The sequence below is a fragment of the Lissotriton vulgaris genome, chromosome 1_1 (genome assembly GCF_964263255.1).
Source record: "Lissotriton vulgaris chromosome 1_1, aLisVul1.2, whole genome shotgun sequence".
Classification (NCBI taxonomy): domain Eukaryota; kingdom Metazoa; phylum Chordata; class Amphibia; order Caudata; family Salamandridae; genus Lissotriton; species Lissotriton vulgaris.
The window spans coordinates 731,818,483-731,840,494 of NC_141685.1; the positions used below are offsets into that span (position 1 = coordinate 731,818,483).

The following is a 22,012-nucleotide window of genomic DNA, read 5'->3' on the forward strand; positions in this document are numbered from 1 at the left end:
TGGGATCACAGAGTACCCCATAGATCAAGGAGTGGTGTCAGACAATTGAGCACAAAAATATTACCCAACAAAAATACTATAGTCTAAATATTGATTACCACAATGTTGAATGTATCTATACGGAACAAAATGGTTACTTAACTGCCGGTGTAGTTTTGCATCTTGAAGAGTTTTCTGAATTCACATACTGTGCATTATTCCGCCACCTAGAGGTTGGGTCTGAAATGTTCATTTTTTTTTTTATGTGTGGGTGTTGTAGATGTCAACCACCATTGGGTGCCATGACCATCTTTCAATGTAGTCACACATATGCCATGAAAGCCCCTGCAAGTGGTCACCATCTCCAGATTCATTTTTTCCCCTGGCGACTTACTAGTATCTTTTGGCTTCCCCGAGATGAGTATCTATTCTCTTCTTATATGTTCCAAATCAACCTAATTTCGTGAAAAGGTAGGAGGGTCACGTGTGAATCCAGAAAAATGTTCAAGCTTCAAAACTAAGCCTAGAGGTAAAAAACGATTTCGTTTGCTTAGTGTGAATCTTTTCTGGATTCACATGCTGCGCATAGATTTTTTTGCAGCGTTCCCTTCCTTCGGGAGGTTGGTTTGAACTGAGTGTGTGTTTGTGAGCAGATGTTAGAGCACTTGTTGTCCACTTGCACTTCTTTGTAACCTTGAACATCCACACAGTAGTACTTGAAAAACGACTGTACAGACAACCATGTGGCTACCTTGCTAACATCATTATCGACACATTGACAATGAAAGCCAGTGTTGCTGCCCTCTTCCTGGTTGAGTGTGTGCTTGATTTCTCTTGCAAAGCTACTCTTACTCTCTTGCAGCATTTCTAGATTGTTTTGACTAACCACTTTGCAACTGTTCCCTTGGTTACCAGCAACCCTTTGCTAGCTGCTACAAAGAAAGGGCTTCCGTTTCTGTATTGCTTTATTTCTTATAAGCAGCACATCACTGCCCTCCTAACGTCCAGTGTAGGAAGTGCTCTTTCTTCTTACAATTCGATTTTTGGAAGAACAGCTGTATAGACTGTTTAAGATAGACGTATGATATTAGTGGTGGAAGAATTTTTGGATCTGTCCTCATCACTACTTTATCCTTGTGAATTTGTAAGTAGGGTTCTTGCTTCTTACCTGGTGAAAGTTTGTAGCTCTCTCACTCTTCATAAGGATGTGAAGGCTATGAGCAAATACGTCTGAAGCATTTGAGTCCCGCCTTGTGCATGGCTCAAAGACGGCTTTATTCAAATGTGTGAGTACCAGATTTTAAGTTCCATAAGAAAAGTGTGGTTGCTGTCCTTGGTGTTTTTTTTTTTTTTTACCCCTTCCAAAAATAGTTTATTACTGGTGAACTGAAGAAACTTCTTCCTGTGACTCCCCTTAAATATGCCACTACAGTCGAGAGATGTACCTTAAGCGTGGCATTAGATAGTCCCTCATCTAGAAGGTATGTCATTTACTTGGCAATGGTAGTCTCCTGTGCCCCTGTGTCTTTGTGTCCAAACTCTATATCTTCAGGAGCCATGCTAGCCTGATGGTACTTAGTTCTGGATGGTACACATGACCCCTCTGTGAGAAGTATATATGAAGACAATGGTTCTGTCGGGAAACAATCTCTTTCATAAACCTTCTATATAGGTAAATCACATAATTTGCATTGTTAATAGACAAATTCTTTTCTCTACTGCTACCAATACATTGGAAAAAGGAAGAAGGGTAAACACCCTGTAGAAGTAACCACACACACCTCTTCTCGAGGATTGTATCAAATGTTATCTTATTTTTAAATTTTTAACCTTGAAATATCATATATACACATATATACAACGGCTGTCCTGAACAAAGTTGACATAACAATATATCCGTGCAAAATTGTGTTGCAGTGCAATAGTGACAAGTGATTAAGTTGTGAATTAATACATATATACAAAAAGGAAACAGTGTGGCAGTCCCAAACTTAAGACAATAGTTTCAATAGATACAATTTTCTTCTTTATGATGAAACTTAGATAGGGACTGACCCATATTTTAACGTCGACGGTTCGACCCTAGACATTGGTGCTGGTTTTATCGCAACCTGGGCGGGTCTTCATCAGGACTATAATATATTTTAGAAGGAAGCCTGCGTGTATCTCTCCTTGACAGCAGGGCAGAAACAGTATGTCAGCCGGCACTATCTGACACCATAGAGTCAATCCTGGTATCTTACTCGTTCTCAGTTTATCCACCAGCCGGTGGGAGATTCTGGATATCTCTTTATAGTAGTGCCGCAATTGCGATCACTTGCTATTCTGGTTAGACCCAAAGCTGTATTATTCTCGCTTTCTGACGGTCGACCTGGTGGGCCAGGTGCCAGTGGACACGCTGTTCCAGGGCTTTCAATGGCCCTCTGGGTGAGTGACAGAATCTCCCTATAGGCAGATGATATCTTGTTTTTTTGGGTGATCCGGAGTCATCGGGACCTAGAGCTCTTCAATTTCTACGCATATTTGGAACATACTACAGACTTCATGTGAACATCAATAAATCCTATATCTATCCAATTGCTCCCTGCCCAGTGGATATGCTGTGGGCGACAGGGATATCAATACTTCCTGAGGGGTTCAAATATTTGGAGGTCTATATTACAGAGCATGCCCTGAGGTCCTTTGAACAAAACTTGGTGCTTCAACTGGACTGCCTTGCAAGAAATCTTAAGTTATGGTCCACTCTCACTCTGTTCCTTATGGGACGCTCCGTCATTTTTAAAATGGCCTCTGTGCCGCCTCCCATATCAACTACGGAACCACCCCTACACGGTTGACGGGGCCTTTATTAAATGAACCCTCACATACGCTGCTTTGGGGAGGTAGCCCACCTCAAACAGCCCTGGGGAAATGATGTTGACCAGTTTACAAGGGAGGGATAGCTTCCCCAGAAATGCTTGTGGTGAACGATTGGTGGTTTAGCGACATAAGCAGTGGAGGGGCCGGAGATTGGTCGTCAGAAACTTCCACCTCTTCCCTATGGCAGTGTTGTACCAAAGACTATCCCATCTGCCACACAAGTCGTGCTTGGGGTCTGGATATCTGCTACAAAGTCTATAGGTTGGGCAAAATCTAAAAGATGTATGCACCATACCCTTCACTCATTCTCAAACCATCCGGTCAATAGATTAGATTGAATATTCAATGTAAGCCCACTAAACGTTCGTTTTTTTCAGTGCTTTTAAATTCACCTTACAGTCTCACCAGTTTTTAGGTCTCGCCTGTCGATGCGCATGCGCATCGAGCTTGCGAGACTATGGGGGCTTAAACACTCTTTAACCAACTTGCAAGGAATTCGTGGCGATTCCTTGCAGTGCCCGTGAAATTTAAGCTCAATGCGCATGCGCATTGAGCTTAAAAGCGCGTGCACATGCCCCCAGCTGCCTGCCTTGTCCACTCTCTCTCTCACAGCCTCCCCCAGCTCCGCCCCCTCACTTCTTGGTTGCACGGCCGCTAGGCCGTGCCTCCCCTACTCTCCTCCCCCCTCCTCCTCCTACTCTCCTCCCCACTCTCTCTCCTATGACTTCACGGGAACTGGGTAATTCCCTTGTGCAGCACCTCCTCCTTTCTTTCCCCCGCACCCTACACATGGGTGAAAGGTCATGCCGCGCTTCTGCTTCCGGTATGCTTTACTCCAACCGGATCCAGCTTCCTTCTTCCTCCTTCTTCTCAAAACTCATCGCGGCTAAGGTGGAACTCTAGCCTTGCCGCCACCGCTTGAGTCTCCTCGTTCCCCGCCAGCGCCGCCATGGGAGTCCCGGCCTTCTTCCGCTGGATCAGTCGCAAATACGCAACACTCGTTACGCACGCTGTGGAGGAGAAGGTGGGTCTGACCGCCTAGGGGAAGCCGCACGCTTTTGTTTTGCAAAAAAGGGAAAACGTGTGCTCATTGTTGACTGGTATTAATATTTCTTCAGTTGTAGGAGTTTTTCATCGTGTTCTTCTCTGAGGCTTGCTTATCTGTGCCTTTCTCCGAATTTTCAATGGTAGACTGCTATCGCTTGAGTTTGCACAGCTTCATGCCTGTGCTTAGTGCTCTGAGCCTGGTTATGTTTTGAACGCTAATGGGTCGGTTGGTGGACGACCTGGGGGTTTAAAATAAACAGTTTAAGAGATTCCTATCTTCCTATATTTATTTCTTCAGAGTGCATGTAGGAGATCACAAAACGTGCACCACGAGGGACATTGGTCAGTTCTTGAACTTTGCGATGTTAGTTGTGTCGCACACTCCTGGTCTCGGGATGTTTTTTTGGCACAGCAGTGTTAGTGTAAATGACAAAGACGGCTTTGCCATTTGATTACTGCTATCGGTGAATCGACATTTGGTTAAAATAAAGGGCACGCTAAGTGTATATTTTTACGCATTTAACTGCAAAAGGGTTCAAACCCATTTGGCCATGACCATGCTGACCTACATCGATATACCCACCGCATTTATGGAATTTGATCCGGCAGCTGTGCAGCCACACGTGTGCCATGCAGTCACATGCCTGCGTATGAAACAATTGTATGTGCAAGGCAAGATTCGGGCTACGTTTCATCCCAGAGCTTGAAATAGGCTGTAGAGTCGATCATGATGTAGATGGTTCATACTACTGTTAAGCTTGTCTGCCGCAGTGTCTCTGTGCTTTCCGTACAGGCTAGCTTCTGCCTCTTGCAGTGCTTACCAGCCAGAAGGCTGTGCTGAGCAGCCCCTTGTAGGGACGGGACAGAGATACCAATGCAGGTTCACAGAAGACGGTTTACCTATGTAATCTCACAGATGAGCTAAAAACGACCGAATGTGACAGCGGTGGGCTGACTACCGAGGCCTGACCCCAGACCTCAGTTGTCGATTGCTAACCCCATAGAGTGGCCGTGCAGTCCTATAGTCCAGTTGCGTGATGTACGTTGTGGGATGTCATTCAGGTTCATCGGCCATTGTCTGGGACAGTTCAGCGGGATGCAGACTAGTTATAGCTCAGCGTGTTGTACTCGTTTTGTTATCACCAATATGCAACGTTATGTCACTGTATGCAAGAATACGTACATATGTATGTGGCCCCTCGGCCTGTAAGATGGCTAGAAATGCAATAACATTTGTTTTGAAAAAGAAACGACAGAATGGAATGCTATCTAGAGGAGTTCACAATGGTTGCAGTTCCCTGAGGTTAATTAAGAGTCAAGAGATATTTAGGACAGACTCCTCCTACATTAACCCCTAGTTCCCCAGCCTGCCGAGAGCAGCTCTTCACGCTCAGCCCTCTACCTACTCTCTCTCCCCTCACGATGCTCTTCCCGCTCCGCCCCCCTCCCCACTCTCTCCCAGCACACCTCCCCCTCGCTCCGCCCCTTGTTTAAACTTGAAAATACCTCCCGCCTCTCCTCCCCCTTCCTTCCCTCCCCCCGGCTTCTTCCCACCCTCCTCCCTTTGCCCCGAGGACATCACGAGAGCCGCTAACCCTCCTCCAGGAGCCAGCTGATGAGGGAGGAGACGCACAACTGCGGACCTCTCCTGCTGGCACACGAACAACGTCACCTTCTTCACTCTTCAGCACACCAGCCATATTTTTGGGGGACTAGCCAGAGTTGTTAAAGTTGAGCTATATGTACTGTGAAGCCAATGCAGACAGCGGCAAAGTGGCAAAGTGGCTTTGAACGAAACTCAAAACAAGTAACTCTCACTAGGGTCCGCAAGGCTTTAATGTCGAGAAAGAGTGCATGCTCTAAGAGCTGAAAAAATGGGACAACGTTTGCGTTCACTCAAATTCTGTGATCCTTCTATCCACAGCTCGAAAAGTTATTTATAAAGAAAGAGACATCTCTCACTTTCCTCTCGTTCCTGCCAGCTGTCACCTCCACATTCCATATCCTCCGTACTTTTAATTTTGAATCATTATGTTGCCCTCCTTCTCCGTAACTCATTCTTTCTCCCGACTTTTCTTCCCTTTACTCCTTTGTTATCTACTCCCAACGTACTTCTCTCATCTAATTTCATTTAATAGGTCGAGCCTGGTCAGCCCATGCACTGCTATGCAAGGTGTGCTGTATTGGAGTATGGACTTGAAGCCCTGCCCACTCTCTCCCCACCACCACATCCACCACCACATCCACCACCACCACATCCACCACATCCACCACCACCACCACATCCACCACCACCACCACATCCACCACCACCACATCCACCACATCCACCACCACATCCACCACCACCACCACATCCCATCCACCACATCCACCACCACCACCACCACATCCACCACCACCACATCCACCACCACCACATCCACCACCACCACATCCACCACCACATCCACATCCACCACCACATCCACATCCACCACATCCACCACCACCACATCCACCACATCCACCACCACATCCACCTCCACCACATCCACCACCACCACATCCACATCCACCACCTCCACATCCACCACTTCCACCACTTCCACATCCACCACTTCCACATCCACCACTTCCACATCCACCACCTCCACATCCACCACCTCCACATCCACCACCTCCACATCCACCACCTCCACATCCACCACCTCCACATCCACCACCTCCACATCCACCACAACATCCACATCCACCACCACCACCACATCCACCACCACCACATCCACCACCACCACATCCACCACCACCACCACCACCACATCCACCACATCCACCACCACCACCACATCCACCACCACCACCACATTCACCACCATCTACACATCCACCACCATCTACACATCCACCACCATCACCACCACATCCACAATCACCACCACATCCACATCCACCACCACATCCACCACCACATCCACCACCACCACATCCCCCAGATCCACCATCACCACATCTATATGTGTGGCTCTGTGTGTGTGTAGGTGCAAATGCAATGTTCTTGGATTTTCGTCACAATAAAATACACTGGACATAATCTTCACAAAAGTTATTTACAAACGTTTACGCTATTGCCATTATAAATTACAATAACTTTTATTTAAGTATTAATTATTTACAAAATTAAAAGCCATTGTTATTTGTAATATCAATACATCTAAGTCACGTAAATACAACACACATTGCATTACAAATGCTATAGGTGTCACATTTGCGAAAGTTAAAACTATTGACATTGTAACTGACAAAGCTATTAATTTTGCTATTTTTAAAACCAACACAAATAAAAAAAAGTGTCATTTACAATACCAATCGCTCAAACTTTCCTAATGCGAGACCTATTGCATTTCCAATGCTTGTTTAAACTCATCCCCGTTTTCCATCAGTTTTGCTAGAAAATTGGATTTTCTTGCTTCTTTTTTGGAGATCCCAATTTTGCTTCCAGATCCAAAGGTGGAAAAAATCTGAAGATTGCAACCACCCGCATGACCTTCCAAAGCATTCATCTGACATCACTGGAGGATGGGCTTGGCATCAAATGGTGGTTGACATCGATGACAACCATAGACACAAAAACAAAAAAGGGAAGGAAAGAAATATTCCTGACTCGACTGTTAGATAGCGGAATAATGCACAGCATAAAAATCCTGAAAAAAATCATGCTGTGAAAGTATTGCTTTATTATTCTTAACTTCACTTCTACTACGTGGACGATATATATGTAAATAGACACAGGCACGCATGTGCTCCTACACCCACTACTTACAGAGAAAAAACAAAGTTAGATACATGCAATGTTGAGTATGACAATGACTGGAAGATCCACCCTATGATTAGGGAGACAGTAACAAACAGAATCGCTACCTGATGTGTGACACCAATTTATAAAAAATATATATTGGAAAGTGGTTGTGCTGGGTGGGGGCAGCTTGTACTTAGTCTTTATAGACCTGCGAACTGCCTTCGACCTGGTCCCACGAGCCCAATTGTGGAATGTCCTCGACGGGTTGGGTATTCCCCCTTATTTGTTGGCTTTGCTTATAAAGTTCCATGAAGGCAACTTTGCCCAGATTAGATGGGGTGTCCAGGGGGAAAAAACACCTTGTATCCCTGTAGATAGGGGCGTCCGCCAGGGGTGTGTGCTTGCCCCCACTCTGTTCTCTCTTTACGTTAACGGAGTGGTGGAGCATCTTCTGCAACATCCATCAGATGCACCTTCCCTGGCTGGTAGGAAAGTTCCGACGCTCCTATTTGCGGACGACACCCTTCTAATCTCAAAATCACCAGCGGGCATCCAAAAGTTGCTTTCTAGCTTTAAGGCCTTTTGTGACATCAAGGGCCTGTCTATAAATATAAGCAAGACCAAATTTCTTGTCCTTAACCCCCCCAGGAAATCTGTTGTCCCTCCTGCTCTAGACTCTGTTCCACTTGAAAGAGTTAAAGAATTTGACTACCTGGGCATTCGACTCTGTGACACTATGAGTTGGAAGGCACACCACCAAAAGGTGTTTCTGACCCATAAGAGGGTTGCAGGGGCCCTGCTCAAAAAACAACGTGCCTCATCTCTAAAACCCATTGGGGCACTATTAGACATTTACAGGGCAAGGGTGGTGAGTGCAGCATTGTATGGTGCGGAACTGTGGGGAGTACAGAGAGTTGACACCCTAACCCACCTCGAAAACAACTTCCATAAAGATCTCATGAAGCTACCCCACAGTACCCCTACCATCTCCCTCTTGCTCGATGCAGGCACACGCCCAATATGCGAGCAAGCTAGGCTACGCCCCCTTTTATTATGGGCCAGGATATGGAACGTCCCAGAACTGTGTAGCTATGCAGATGCCCTAAGTGAACTCTTATCCCTATCGGGCTGGCATAAGGTAACCTGGCTCAGGGAGGTTAAGCGGCTTCTTTATGAGTTGGGTTTAGGAGACGCTTGGGTCAACAGAACAGCACCTTCCAAACAAATGCTAAAGAAGGTTTATTGGTTATGGGTGGATAACGAGAGATTGTGCAATCCTAAGCATTGTAAATCTGTTGCTCAATTTCTGCTAGTTAAGGAGCTTCCCTATAGAGAACCTTATCTGGACTTAATTCATAACTCGGGCAACAGATCATTGTACTTCAGATTTAGGGTGGGAGTACTTCCCTTAGGGTTGTTAACCTCCACCTGGAAACCACCATTCCAAACTATACCATATTGCCCTTTCTGTGACTCAAAGGTTGAGTCCATTGCTCATCTGTTGTTTGAGTGCTATGCTTATGCGGTGCCCAGGTCGAGATGGTTGAAGCCTTTATGTAGGAGCTTGGACACTAGATCACATCTGGAAGCCTTACGCATATTGCGCTCAGATGCCCGACCCTTCTTTGCCTGTTGTATGGCAAAATTCCTGGGCTGGGCTTGGCGGATAAGAACTGCAAGGAAACTGTTGATCCAGTAATGTGCCTTTTGCCTGTATCGGCTCTTACAATTTGGCCAATAATTCTCTCTTTTAATGATAGTGTTGATTGTATAGTTTTTTTTACTGTGTATTGTCAAATCGTTTTTATTATTGATGTAATGTACAGCTTTTATGATATGTTTTTATATCGAAATAAAGCTTTCAATCAATCAATCAATCAAAATCAAGGATTAACAAGGGAAACAGTGACAGGCCAAGTTATAGGATGACAATGAAAGAGGTGATTGGCAGAATCATACAGTGATGTGGGAGACTGAATGAAGTATAAGCAGGTGATGTGGAAGACAGTAATTGGAAGAAGCAGAGAGTAATGTTGAAGACAATGAATGAAATCATTACAGGCTGATGTGGGAGAGAACAATTGGAAGAATCAAGTGGTAATGATTAAAACTCTAAAAAAAACCAACAAAAAAAACCAGTGACTTGAAGAATTACAAAACGATGAAAGAGATCATTCCTGGTAGATTCGTTGGATGTTTGGGGACACAGTAGGAGACTGATTCAGGTCACACTTATATCACATCCCTCCAAGCTTAGGCCGCAATGACTGAAAAGCCAGGAGAGACAGCTCACCTTTGCCGCAGGCAGTGCCTCTCCTGAGACATGACTCCTCCTCCACAAGTTCGCGAACAGGTGGACCATGAGCTCCATTCACCCCACCACCAGGGGGAGACAGCATCTTCCAAAGCAGCGCCATCTTCTGACACCTCACTACTGTCCTGACGAAACCAGAGAGCAGTCAGTGAGGGGACCCACGCCAAGCACAGCCATACAACAAAGCGCATAGAAAACACATATCAATGTAACTCACCAAGTGATATGCAAAGGGATGCTTTCATTGCAACATATAGTTCATTAGAGGAGAAAATTAAGGCCTCACTGTCGACCACTGTGCATAACCTGCAGGTCATAGTTTTGTATCAAGCTGGACTAATTTTGGATTTGGTTAATAAGTTGAGTATAATTATTTGACTTAAAATTCACAAGGCATTTAATGTTATGGTAAATAGTCAAACTGCAGTAGCAAGAGCTATTTATAAGCAAGTTAAAAATAATATACTACTTCACCTGAGAAGAACACAGAGTAATCAAACATTTTACCATGTGAACCCCCATGCACAAAATAGTGCATAGCAGCAACACATAAGCATACACAACAATGTACGTCTCACCACTGTCTTGACAAAGCCAGATAATTATTAGAGGTGGAGTCCACAATGCACAGACCTACAATGCAACACAAAGTTGGAAACAACTATGTAGACCCACAGCAAAATATCACTTGTAACTGTTTTGACCAGAGCAAGCATAAAGGGGACAACTTACACCAACACAATAAGAACACCAAACAGCAGCAATGTTCAATCACAGAAGGAAGCATAAAACAAAAGCCTGCACAAGCACAATATGAACCCACGTTAGTGAATGGAAAAAAGTGTACCTAGTTTGACTAAGGAGGGGGGGGCTTTCTTATGTTTTTCTTTTTATTCTTAGATGTAAGACTTGTTGCATGAGTGGAAGAGTGCTAAGATTTGAGCTGTGAACATCATTTGATCTGCAAACAAATAACTAAACTGAGAGAACAAAAGAGGAACTGTGAATTGTATTTTTGTTCTTCTAAGTTTGTTTCGCAGCACAACCAACATTAGGGTCCCAATGATTCTGTTCTATCTTCAGATACATAAGTGTATTGTTTGTATGTATATTTCTATGTTTTTGTAAGTAAATGTTTATTGTACATGTGATGAAAAAACATATATATAAAAGAACTGGATGTATAACGATTTACATGTTCGGTGGTTGTTGCCTGCAGTTCGCTCACCCAGCGCAGCAATCGCAATTAGGAAGGCAGTCTTTAAGTTCAGGAAGCGTAGTTCTGCCTTATGCAGCAGTTCCAATTGGGCTTTCATGAGCTGCATTAGTACCAAGTTGAGGTTCCACATTGACGTCGGTGGCAATCTGGTTGGAGGTATTCTTTTTGCTACTTCCAGGAACCTTTGAATAGCTGGCGTTGTGAAAAAGCTCCTTCCTATGTGGCCTCATGTGTAGGCTACTATTGCAGCTAAGTGTACCTTTAAAGAGGAGTACATCAGCTGTCGCCCTGCCAGTGAGTAAGGTACCTGTTCACTGTAGTGTGTTAAGTTCGGCTGAGGAGCCATCCCCTGTCCTGTACCACAGGAAATATCTCTCCCATTTTGCAGTGTAGCATTTCTTTGTGCCAGGCCTTCTTGCTTTCTTTAGAACTACCTTTTAAGTCCTTAGGAAGGTTTAGGTGTCCGAACACTATGTCTTCAGGAGCCAGGCATCTTGACTCGGGCTGTTTACTTCTGGATGAGGACCTTGCCTCCCTGCATGCAGAGAAGGTTGTGCTTTCCCGACAGCCTTTTCACATTCCCATGTGCCATCTCCTCCAGGTCTGACAACCAAGTTAGTCTTGCCCATTGTGGAAAATTAGGATCAGTGTAATTATAGACTGTTTTCTCCTATCACTAAAGGAATGAGGGAAATCGGTGGAAAAGCGAACCCAAATTTACCTGACCATCTATCGACAGGGCATTCCTCTGACAGAGGTGGTGTGGGTGCCTGAATGCAAAGTCTTGGCATTTTGCATTTTTTTAGTGTTGCGAACAGGTCGATCTCTGATGCGCCCCACTGCCGGAAGACCTCTTGAAGCACTATGTTGTTTAGTTCACATTTGTGTGATGAGGATGCTTGTCTGCTTAGACTTTCTGCTTGTTCATTTCTCTACGCCTGGTGGATGTATTGTTATCAGGTCTATTCTTCTCTAGCTGGTCCATCTCCAGATCTCTTGGGCTAGTTTGGGCAGCACATGTGATCCTGTCCCTCCTTGTTTGTTCTGATAGAACATCAAAGTTGTGTTGTCCATCTGGATCTGCACTGTTTTCCCCTTCACTTGTGCCTGAAAAGCCTTTAGGGCCAGAAAGACTGCCTTTAATTCCAGGACAGTGATATAATGGGTCGCTTCTTTGGCTCGTCATTATCCTCTGACTCCTAGTTCTCTCATGTGTGCTTCCCACTCCATGTGGGACACATTTCTGGTGATGGTCATTGTTGGGGTTGGTTGTATGAAGGCCTTCCCACTGTTGTGTTGTCTACTTTCCAACATGTCATCTCTTCCTTTGCATTATAGAGCGGGGTGGCTGGTAAGCGGAGTCACTAGTTGAAGTAGCTGACTTCCCTGGAAGATTGTCCCATTGCTCTTGTCCCTCCCCTAAAGGGTTGGCATTGTTGTGTTGAGAACTGCCACTGTTGCTGCACTTCCTGGGGTGGAGCTGGATGCTGGAAAGACGACTGTGGTGTTGCGCCTTGAAAGCTTACTAGGCCTTCTCACTGGTGTTTTTCCCCTCCTTGGTTGACTGCAGAACTGGAATGCCCCCATGGCCTTTGCGCTATCAATACCCTTTTTTTAATTTAATGTCCACAGCTGGTCCAAACAGGCTCCCCCCTGAGAAGGGTGTGTTTATGATGTTGGCCTGAACCTCATTTTTAAATCCAGATACCTGTAGGCAGGTATGTCTTCTCATATATATTCTTGTTACCAGTTTTCTGCTGGCTGTGTGTGCTGTGTCTAAATCTGACTTCATGCATGTGTTAGCTATTGATATGCCATCTACTTGTGCGGCACCCCTCTTAAGGTACTGTTCTTTGAGATGTTGCAGGAGCTCTCTGACCTCTTCCCAGTCTCTGTGGGCATAACTGTTGAGAGACACATTCGAGTTTGTGAGCCTCCTTTGTGTCGCCGCCCCCCTTTCTACTTTTCGGCATACCATTTCCACTCTCTTGCTTTCCCTCTCGGGCCGCGGTCTCATGGATGTCGGGACATTTGCCCTTTTTCTTGCTGTGGCCAAAATGATGGAGTCTGCCACTGCATTGCCCTTGATGTAGACAGGGTCAATCGATGAGTGCTATTACTTCTTTTCTATCCTTAGTGTTACCGCCTTGCAAGACGTTGGCTCTCTAAAGGCTTCCCTCACTGGACCTGGGAAGCTTGGCAGCATGGGGAGGTATTGGCTTTTGCTCTGGGATCGTAGAAGTGCTTCTAGAAGGAAACATGCCTTTGTGTTCTCTTCTCCTAATTGTACTCTGTATTTTTCTGCAGCTGTCTTCACACCGGCATTACATTGTGATGTCGTCGGGCCCAAATGGTCTCGAGGGATATGAGTCAACAACCTCCTCCGGTGAGTCAGTTTCGAGGCCCTGCTGTTGCTCATCACAACTTTCATCCTGGAAGATCCCCTGGTCTACCATGCCCTGTGAGAAAGTGCCATCTTTCTTGCATGGTATGCCCCCACTTTTTGCTGAATTGCTGATGTGCTTTGACTGAGTGTGCCCTGGGCTCCTACCAACAAGGTGCCCAGGGCCTGTGTTTCTTCCCTAAAACTGTCTTGGAGCTGACACCCAACTGACATTTCTGGTCACCTATCAGCTCCTAGTAAATGGTACCCTAGGTACCCAGGGCATGGTGACCAGGGAACAACCCCTAAGGCCTGCAGCACTTATTGTGCCACCCTTAGGGGCCCTGTACCCTGACACCCACACACTCCCTTTGCAGGCTGATTGTCTAAGTACAGAACTAAACAAAGAGTCGACATGGCACACATCCCTGTGTGCCATGCCCACAAGCTCACTGTCCTGGCATCCATCAGTCACCCCTCTAGCTGGGTGCCCTATGCCAGTGGTGTGGGCACAGGTGCATGAGCCCTTTGCCCCTACAGTACCCAGGGCCATTCCTGAGCACTGCAAGTGCAGTGCTGCCATTAAGAGTATATGGTGCTGGGAGGTTGTCATTACGAACTCCACAGCACCACGAGGGATTCACTGAAGACTGAGAAGTTTGATATGCCAGTGTGGGCTTTTATGTAAAATGCATGACAGAGGGCATCTTAGAGATGCCCCTGAAACCTAACCAACTCACAGTGTTCTGACTGTGTGGCTACCGAGGCTGCCACCACCAGACATGTTTCTGGACCCCTGGGTCAAGAGCCTGCCCCTCTCGGGGGCCTGAAACAATGCACATCCTGAGACGAGGTGCCAACCCACCTTCCCCAGGATGGACAGGGGAAGCTTCAAAGGCATACCGCCTTTGTGAGCTTCTCCAGGCCACTTGCTGTACTCAGCAACTGGCCCCCACCAGTTCTGACCCCCACTCTGGTGGGAAGAACGGCGGGAAACCCTTAGTGAGGAAAGAGGGTGTGCCAGCCTATGCCAATCCCACCCCTCAGGTGGAAGAGGCGAGGTGAAGTACGACTCCGGGCTCCGGCCATCTTGACGTTCGGGATCTCTGCCCAGTCACAGGTAGGCTCTAGCCCCCCTACCACAGGAGAGGAGCAGGCTAGGGGGTGTACACACCCCAGGACAGGGACCCATTGGTCCCTGCCTTTGCCCCACCTATAACGACCCTAAATTTTGTATTTAGAGGCACCCTGAACCTTCCTTCCTCAGATCCCGATTGCAACAAGAAGAAGAACAAGAAACAAGAAGACCTGCCGTGCAACTGCTAACAAGAGGACGACGCCAGCTGACTTGGCTCCAGAACCCTACAGGCCTGTTGATCCTTGAACCTGCTCCTGCGAAACTCTGGTGTCTCCTGCAGACAGCAACCTCGAAAACCCCGGAGGACTTACCTGCCTTGAACCTTCCAAAAGACTCCCACGAGCAATGGTTCTGCTCAAACAGCAATACCTTGCGCCAGCCAGGAACCGCGAATCCAGCACACTCTGCACCCGCCAAGCCCGGCTTGTGCCTGAGTGACCCAAGACCACGAGGACGCCCCCCCCCCCCCCCCCCCGGCAGCTGTGTCCCGGTTTCCAGTGCTCAAAGACCCAGAAGACGCCTGCAGCCTCAGAACCAGGGACCCCTCAACCAGCTGAGGGTAAGATTTCCAGATGCCAAAAGACACCCCTGCACCCGGCACCCCGCGGCCCACTGTGCCTTCCTCTGGGGTACCTACCTCTTCTCCAAGATCCCAAATTACCTCTTGAAGTATCCCTGAGACTTTCCCATTGGATAACACTGAGTGCCCGACAGCTCAAAAGCACCAAGCACCCAGCCACCCGAGTGCAACTACTACCCTACTCTACTTGCCCTGAGTAAGTGACCAGGAGCTCAGCTTCCAGAGCCGCGTGGCCTGCTTGCTTGCAGCCACCAACCGAAGGCCCCCTACCCTCCATAGGATTACATTGGGCCTACTATCTCTGCACCCGGCTGCCCCCGTGCCACTGATGGTGCAACAACTGTACCTTTCTGACCCTGGGAGACCCCTGAGTCTATGCCCAGAACCTTAACTCTACCAGTCGAGTACTTAGCTAAAAGCCTTTAACTTATTTTGCTTCCATAGGATAACATTGACTGGTTTCACCTGGAAGTTCTTCTAAGCGTGGAGTTTTGAAACTTTAAAATATTCATCTAAAATCAGCCGAATAACGAATTCCGATTTACTCACCTGTGATCAGGAGAGAAGCCAGTGCTGCACCTTTTAGCACAGCACTGAACCGTAAAAGTAATTATAAGTGTACTTACCAGTAACTGGAATTTCCTCCCAAAGGATAACGTTGCTTGGTTTTCACTGAAAAGTTTCGGTGTCATCTTTGAAAATACATTTATATTCTTTAAAAATCACAACTGTAATCAAAACACTTTTACTTAACTGTTTACAGCTCATGTCCCAGGACTGAATCTAGGATACAGTACTGTGGTTAGAAAAGTAATCCATAAAGTAATCAGTTGCATTTATCTAGCAAAACCCATTGAGCTCAATGTTAAATTGTGTTTGAAATTGTGTTGCCTATTGCAACCACTGTCACTATTGTACTTACAAAGTCTATTGCCTATTTGCAAAGTAATTACCTTAAGTCACTCATATTGAGAAAAGTATATTTTGATACCTTGTTGGTTCTAAAATAAAACACCTATATCTTTTGGTATAAAACAATTGGCCTAGAGTTCAGTTATTGAGTGTGTGAGACCATTTGCTGACTGAGTGTCCTCTGATACTGCCTTACTGCTTGACCAAGCTACCACTTTAGTGAGTAAGGTTATATATAACCTTAACCTCTGCCATACCTCTGGAGACTGGGGACTCCATACACACTGTACCTTACTTTGGTCCAGTACATATAGAGCCACTTTCTTACTTGCCCGCATTATAGAGAAACATTTCCGTCTCATCTTGCCTTGCGGTTCGGAGGTTGTTGGTGGGTCAAGCTCTCAGTGTACATATTCCACATCATCCATTTTCCCCAGGTTGTTTGGAGCTAATTTTGAATTCTTTCATGCAAGCCTCGAAATCTTTCTTTTTCTGCAGGATTTCTGACATTTTGGCCTCAAGCCTTCTCTTCTTTCTCATGATTTAGAGTGCCCGCTCTTCGGCATCTAGAGACTTCGACATCCTTTTTTTGCCAAGCTTTCCCTGGCCCTCTCCCTCTCCCGATTGCCTTTCAATGTTGAAAGTTTTGTCCAAGGGGCGTCTGTCATCTGTGTCTCTCTTTCGGGACCTGTGGGGTTCTTTATGTTTTAACTTCCCTTCGGTCGCCAAGTGCTTCTTCACCGAGGAAGCCAGTTGAGGATTCAAGTCCGAAGACTTCAGCTTGGCCCAAGAATATTGCTTTGACTTCACTTACATTATATATATATTGAGAAAAGTATATTTTCATACATTGTTGGTTCTAAAATAAAACAACTATATATTTTGATACAAAACAATTGGCCTAGAGTTCAGTTCTTGAGGGTGTGAGACCATTTGCTGACTGAGTGTGGACAACAAATGCTTTACACTGTACTCTGATACTGCCTTACTGCTCGACCAAGCTACCACTTTAGAAAGTAAGGTTATATCTAACTTTAACCTCTGCTATACCTCTGGAGACTGGGACTCTATACACACACTGTACCTTACTTCAGGGCCATTTCTGCCATTAGGCAGGACTAGGCGGCCGCCTAGGGCGGCAAAAGGTGGAGGGCGGTAAAAAAACATGCGGGCAGCAGCACCTATTAGTGGAGTGCAAGCGCACCTGCTTTATGCTTGTACTACTACATTGTTGCTGCGCAGCGCTGAGTGCACCCTAGTTTAGTGGTGGATGGTGGTGCTGTGGAGAGGAGCGGGAGGGCGGTACACACTAGTATTGTATCATGTGCGGGTCCCTCCCCAGGGCCGTCAATCAAGTAGCGCGGGATAGCGCTACCAATGACGGTCCTGGGCATCATAATTTTGTCCAATCCCCGAGCGGTGCTTCAGCAGCCACTGACGGTGACGGCGTGACGCGCACCACCCTCTCGCTGTCGGTGCGCGGGGGACGGCTGGACTGTGTGTGTGACGGTGCTGGCTAATGGAGAATTGACTGACAGGCCCTACGTGTTGACTTCTACAACACAACAACAACGCAGACCTGCCCCGGGTCCTCGGCTCCCGCTGGCCTGGCTTGAGACCCCAGAGTCTCACAGTAGTAGTGCCGGTGGTAGCGCGGAGCATCTGACAAAGGCCAGCAGTGCATGAGCCTCGGAGCCTGCAAACTGCACGCACTTGCGCGTGGATTTGACTTTCTTTCCCCCGAGCACAGGTGAGTAAGTTACTGCGCAGTTAGAGCAAAGCGACTATTACGAACATCATGCAGGCCTGCTGCGAATGTGCAAAATATGTACAGTGCTTACTCTTAATTTAAAAAGAGGCCTGTGAGTCTGTCTCTGTCTCTGAGCACGTCCTGGTCCTCATGGCTCCAGAGACGGGCGCACAACTGTGAGAGGTACGTCTGCGTGGGTTTTGTTATTGTTTGTTTGCTTGTTGCAGCAGCAGGCCCTAATTCAAAAGTCATAAAATGGCGGGCATTGTGATTGGCATCCGCGGCCCCATGTCCAGGCGGCAGGCCTCGGCTCCAGTCAGTGAGATGATAGAATCCTTATCCCGCCACAACTGTGCATGTGGGCAAGGCTGGGTGGAGGTCAGGGCACGGTAGAGGGGGTCAAGGAAGGTCGCGAAGAGTGTGTGCCTTCTACTAGTTTAAAGTCTGAGGCCCCCCCTTTCCTTAAGCTGCGCGCATTCCAGCAATGCGTTTAACTGTCTGGACCTGGGCCTGGTGTCAAGAGCGTGGAGCGCCAGTGCCAGGCTGTGTGGAGGTCTGCCATTTATTGCAGTATTATACCTCTTCTTGTACTTTGTAAGCTTTTGTGACTTGCACAATGTCACTTTTTCCTCCTGTAATGTACCGTTTGCTACTTCTTGTATTTTGTTTGCTCACAATTGTCACTTCTGCCTCATGTAACTTAACGTATGCCTTTGTAATCTGTTCACTTGTAATTTTCTCCTCGTGTATCATTACTGTTCCTATTGTGAAGCGCTCTGACACCTTCAGGTAAAATCTGCGCTATATAAAAACGCATAAAATAAAAGGAATGCCGCAAAGCTCTTATATAATGAGATTGCAGCCATCATTTTTCGCTGCACTACATGACACCAAGTGGACAAGTGGATTTTTTTTACAGGACATGTAGATTTATGAAGCAACCTGTCCCATGGACAAGTAGTAATTTTATTAAATTCCACACCCCTGTTTCAAATATCATAAACGGTGCTTATTCAGTTATTTAATGTTTGATGTGTTTTATTGTTTAATGTTGAATACAAGTTCTTTTATATCTGATGCATTAATTCGTCTATCCTGGATGACGGGGGCGAGAGTGATCGTAGTAAAAGGGAGGGGGCGGCATTTTTCAATTCTCACCTAGGGCGGCAAAACACCTACAAACGGCCCTGCCTTACTTTGGTCCAGTATATATATAGCCACTTTCTTACATTGGTGGATTAGCGGTGGGATACAAACTTGCATTTGTTGGACTACTTGGTTACCATCCGATCACACGACAGAACTCATAAATGGCCTTTAGAATTCTGAAATTGTTTTTTCCAAAATACTAAAAGTCTTGTCAGGGCCTTGCTTAAGTCCCATTAGAATTTTAGACAAGCATTTGCAATGCAATAGGTCTCGCAGCATTCAAGTTTGAGTTATTGGCATTGTATATGACAATGTGTTGCATTAATTTTTTTACAAACTCTGTATTGGTGCATGAAGATGATTTGCAAGTGCCTATTTTGTTGTTTGTAAATAAATATGTAAATATTGTATATTTGTTTGGTTAAAGTTTAATGTTATGATGGTCATGTAAGGGCCTGGATAGGATTGTTATAGTGCTATAGTGAACAAGAGCAATTATAGCACATTATTGGCGAGAGAGAGAATGTATGCTGTCTCATTGTTGACACCAGGCAGCACATAGTGAGATCACCAGACTGGAAGAGAGAGCGCATTTTTTATAAATACGTGTTTGTGCCTGAAAGGTAGTAAGAAATGTGCAGTGGCCTCAGTGCCCAATGGGGTGTCGAACATAGCTCTCTTCTCGTGTACCAGCAGGGGTGCACTAAACTCATTCACTTTCTTGAATTAGGGCCTATGCACTATCACACGCCATTGCATGTATCACTAGCAAAATGCACTACCAGTTCGAAATCCTACAGCGGAGCAAACCTGTGAGCCGCGTCTTGAATTAAGTGGAACTTTGAAACTGCAGTGACATCCAGAGTTTGCTCTTCAATGCCGCCCAGCTCCATACATTTCCTTTAAGTCCCTGGCGTTTCACAACCTGACAGCCTCAGGAACGGCCAGACAAAAGCCCAGAGATAGGCAGCGCCACTAGGATGTGTGTGCTAATAACGTGCCAAGTGCAGGTCGGCAGCGCCAAATGAATATATTCTTCAGCAGATGGCAGGCCCCATCATTCTCTTTTAAGTGATCAACATTTAATGTGTTTCGAATGAAATGTGTATACAATTAGAAGGAACATGTTAGTTCTTTAGAAAGGGCGTTCCAGTTTAGTTATTCAGTACTTCGTGTGTGCTACATGCAGCGCCATATGCTGATAAACAACAAAATAAATAATGGAATCTTCCTGACGGCCCCCAGCGCCTAGAGACCCTAACGGTGATGGTTCGCCCTAGCCCCAGGCATGAAGGAGCTGACCGGGAGCCCACCCCGCATCAAACTGACTGCCCCCGGGTTATGAGGTGAACCAGAGTGGGTGAACGGAAGTGGTCGGATGGTTAAAATAGCTGTTGTGGAGATATCCCCAGAAGCCCCAGGGGAGACTGACCTTCACCCGGTGCCAGTGAAGGATTAAAGCCAGAGTGCAACAGCGTAGCAACCACGGCTACTCACCTCACTGTGGGAAGAAGGTTCGCCAGGGCGAGACCTAAAAAGTGAAGAGTTACATACAGAGGTACATACAGATCAGAAGTGGACTGAGAGCCTGCCCATCTACACAGCGTTTGTTATGTAAACACTTGATTATGCTGAAAACCCGATAGATATTTTAATTTGTTGGGAATTGGGTGAGTACATTTTAATTATAAAAACGGTATTGATGTATTCTGGGGTTCATTGCTGTCTTATTAATTAATATAATGTTAAACTTCATCAGGTGTTAGTTACATTTTATGTTTTTGCTCTGTAATGTTGGCAAAGAGAATTGAGCTAGTGGAGGTTACCATAGTCAGCTATTCCCTGTCTTGTGAAACACAGTCAGACCCTAAGGGACACCAGGTGTTGGTCTTACTTAAAGTACAGGGGCTGGTCTTTGTGCAAAATGCCCCGTTTTCTCACCATGTGAAAGCTCTGTGATTTTAGCAATTGACTCATCACAGCAGGGCCGGCCTTAGGCATGTGCAAGCTGTGCACCTGCACAGGGCCACCAAATCCCAGGGGCCACCACATCAATATATATCCTTAATATAATAATCCTCTGAGGATGGATACATATTTGTGTGGGGGCCCCTGGCAGGGATTTGGTGGCCTCTGGCTCTATACAACTGCCAAACACCATGACCCCCCCTCTTCACTGGCCTCCGCGCTCCGCCCCACCCGGACCCCCTCTTCCGGGGCCCCCTACCTTCGCTCCCTGCCCAGGGCCACCATGAACCTAGAGCCGCCCCTGATCACAGCATTGAGGGCTAACTGTACGTGAATAAATTTGCCGGGTGACTGCACCGATAGAACTAAACAAAATGCCCTGTGCTGTTTCAAATGATCGATTTCAGGTTTGTTAATTCTAATGGATCAGCTGAGTTGCAACAAACTACTACTCCCAGAAATCAGTGGGGGTTCTCATTTATAGCCCTCGAGAGAGGTCCACGTCCTCTGACATTTTACCAATAAAGCCTTTGTATACCTGAAAACAAACATTGAACCGTATACCGGAGAGAAGTTCTACATTTCCATTTCTGCCACCTTCCACAGCCGCCCGTGGCCCTGCTGCTGAGCCCATGGTTGCTTCAGTCTGTTGGCAGGAGTATAAGGCGCATGCGCAGCACTCCTGTCTGACAATGTGACGTCAGAGTGCAACTCTATGGCTGAGCGAGGGGTGCTTGCTTCTCTCGTGCATGTGGAGGAGAAAACTGCAATGAAATCTATGAAACAACTTTGTAACAAAAAAAGTAATGCAATTGAGGTGCCGGGGATTGAACCAGGGGCCTCTTACATGCAAAGCATGCGCTCTACCACTGTGCTACATCCCCTAGCTGAAAAGTTATTGCCCACGTCTTCACTTATTTCTTGCTGCAGAAAGCC

General features: G+C 46.3%; 1 protein-coding gene across 1 annotated transcript in view; it reads right to left on the reverse strand.

Annotated features, from left to right (window-relative positions):
* Positions 1-22,012, reverse strand: part of LOC147747724 (ADAMTS-like protein 2) — a 381,417-nt gene that overhangs the window by 289,797 nt on the left and 69,608 nt on the right. The window contains exon 2 of the mRNA XM_086955321.1: positions 9,957-10,102. Coding sequence (XP_086811447.1) covers positions 9,957-10,102 — 146 coding nt within the window. The remainder of the gene's footprint in view (positions 1-9,956; positions 10,103-22,012) is intronic.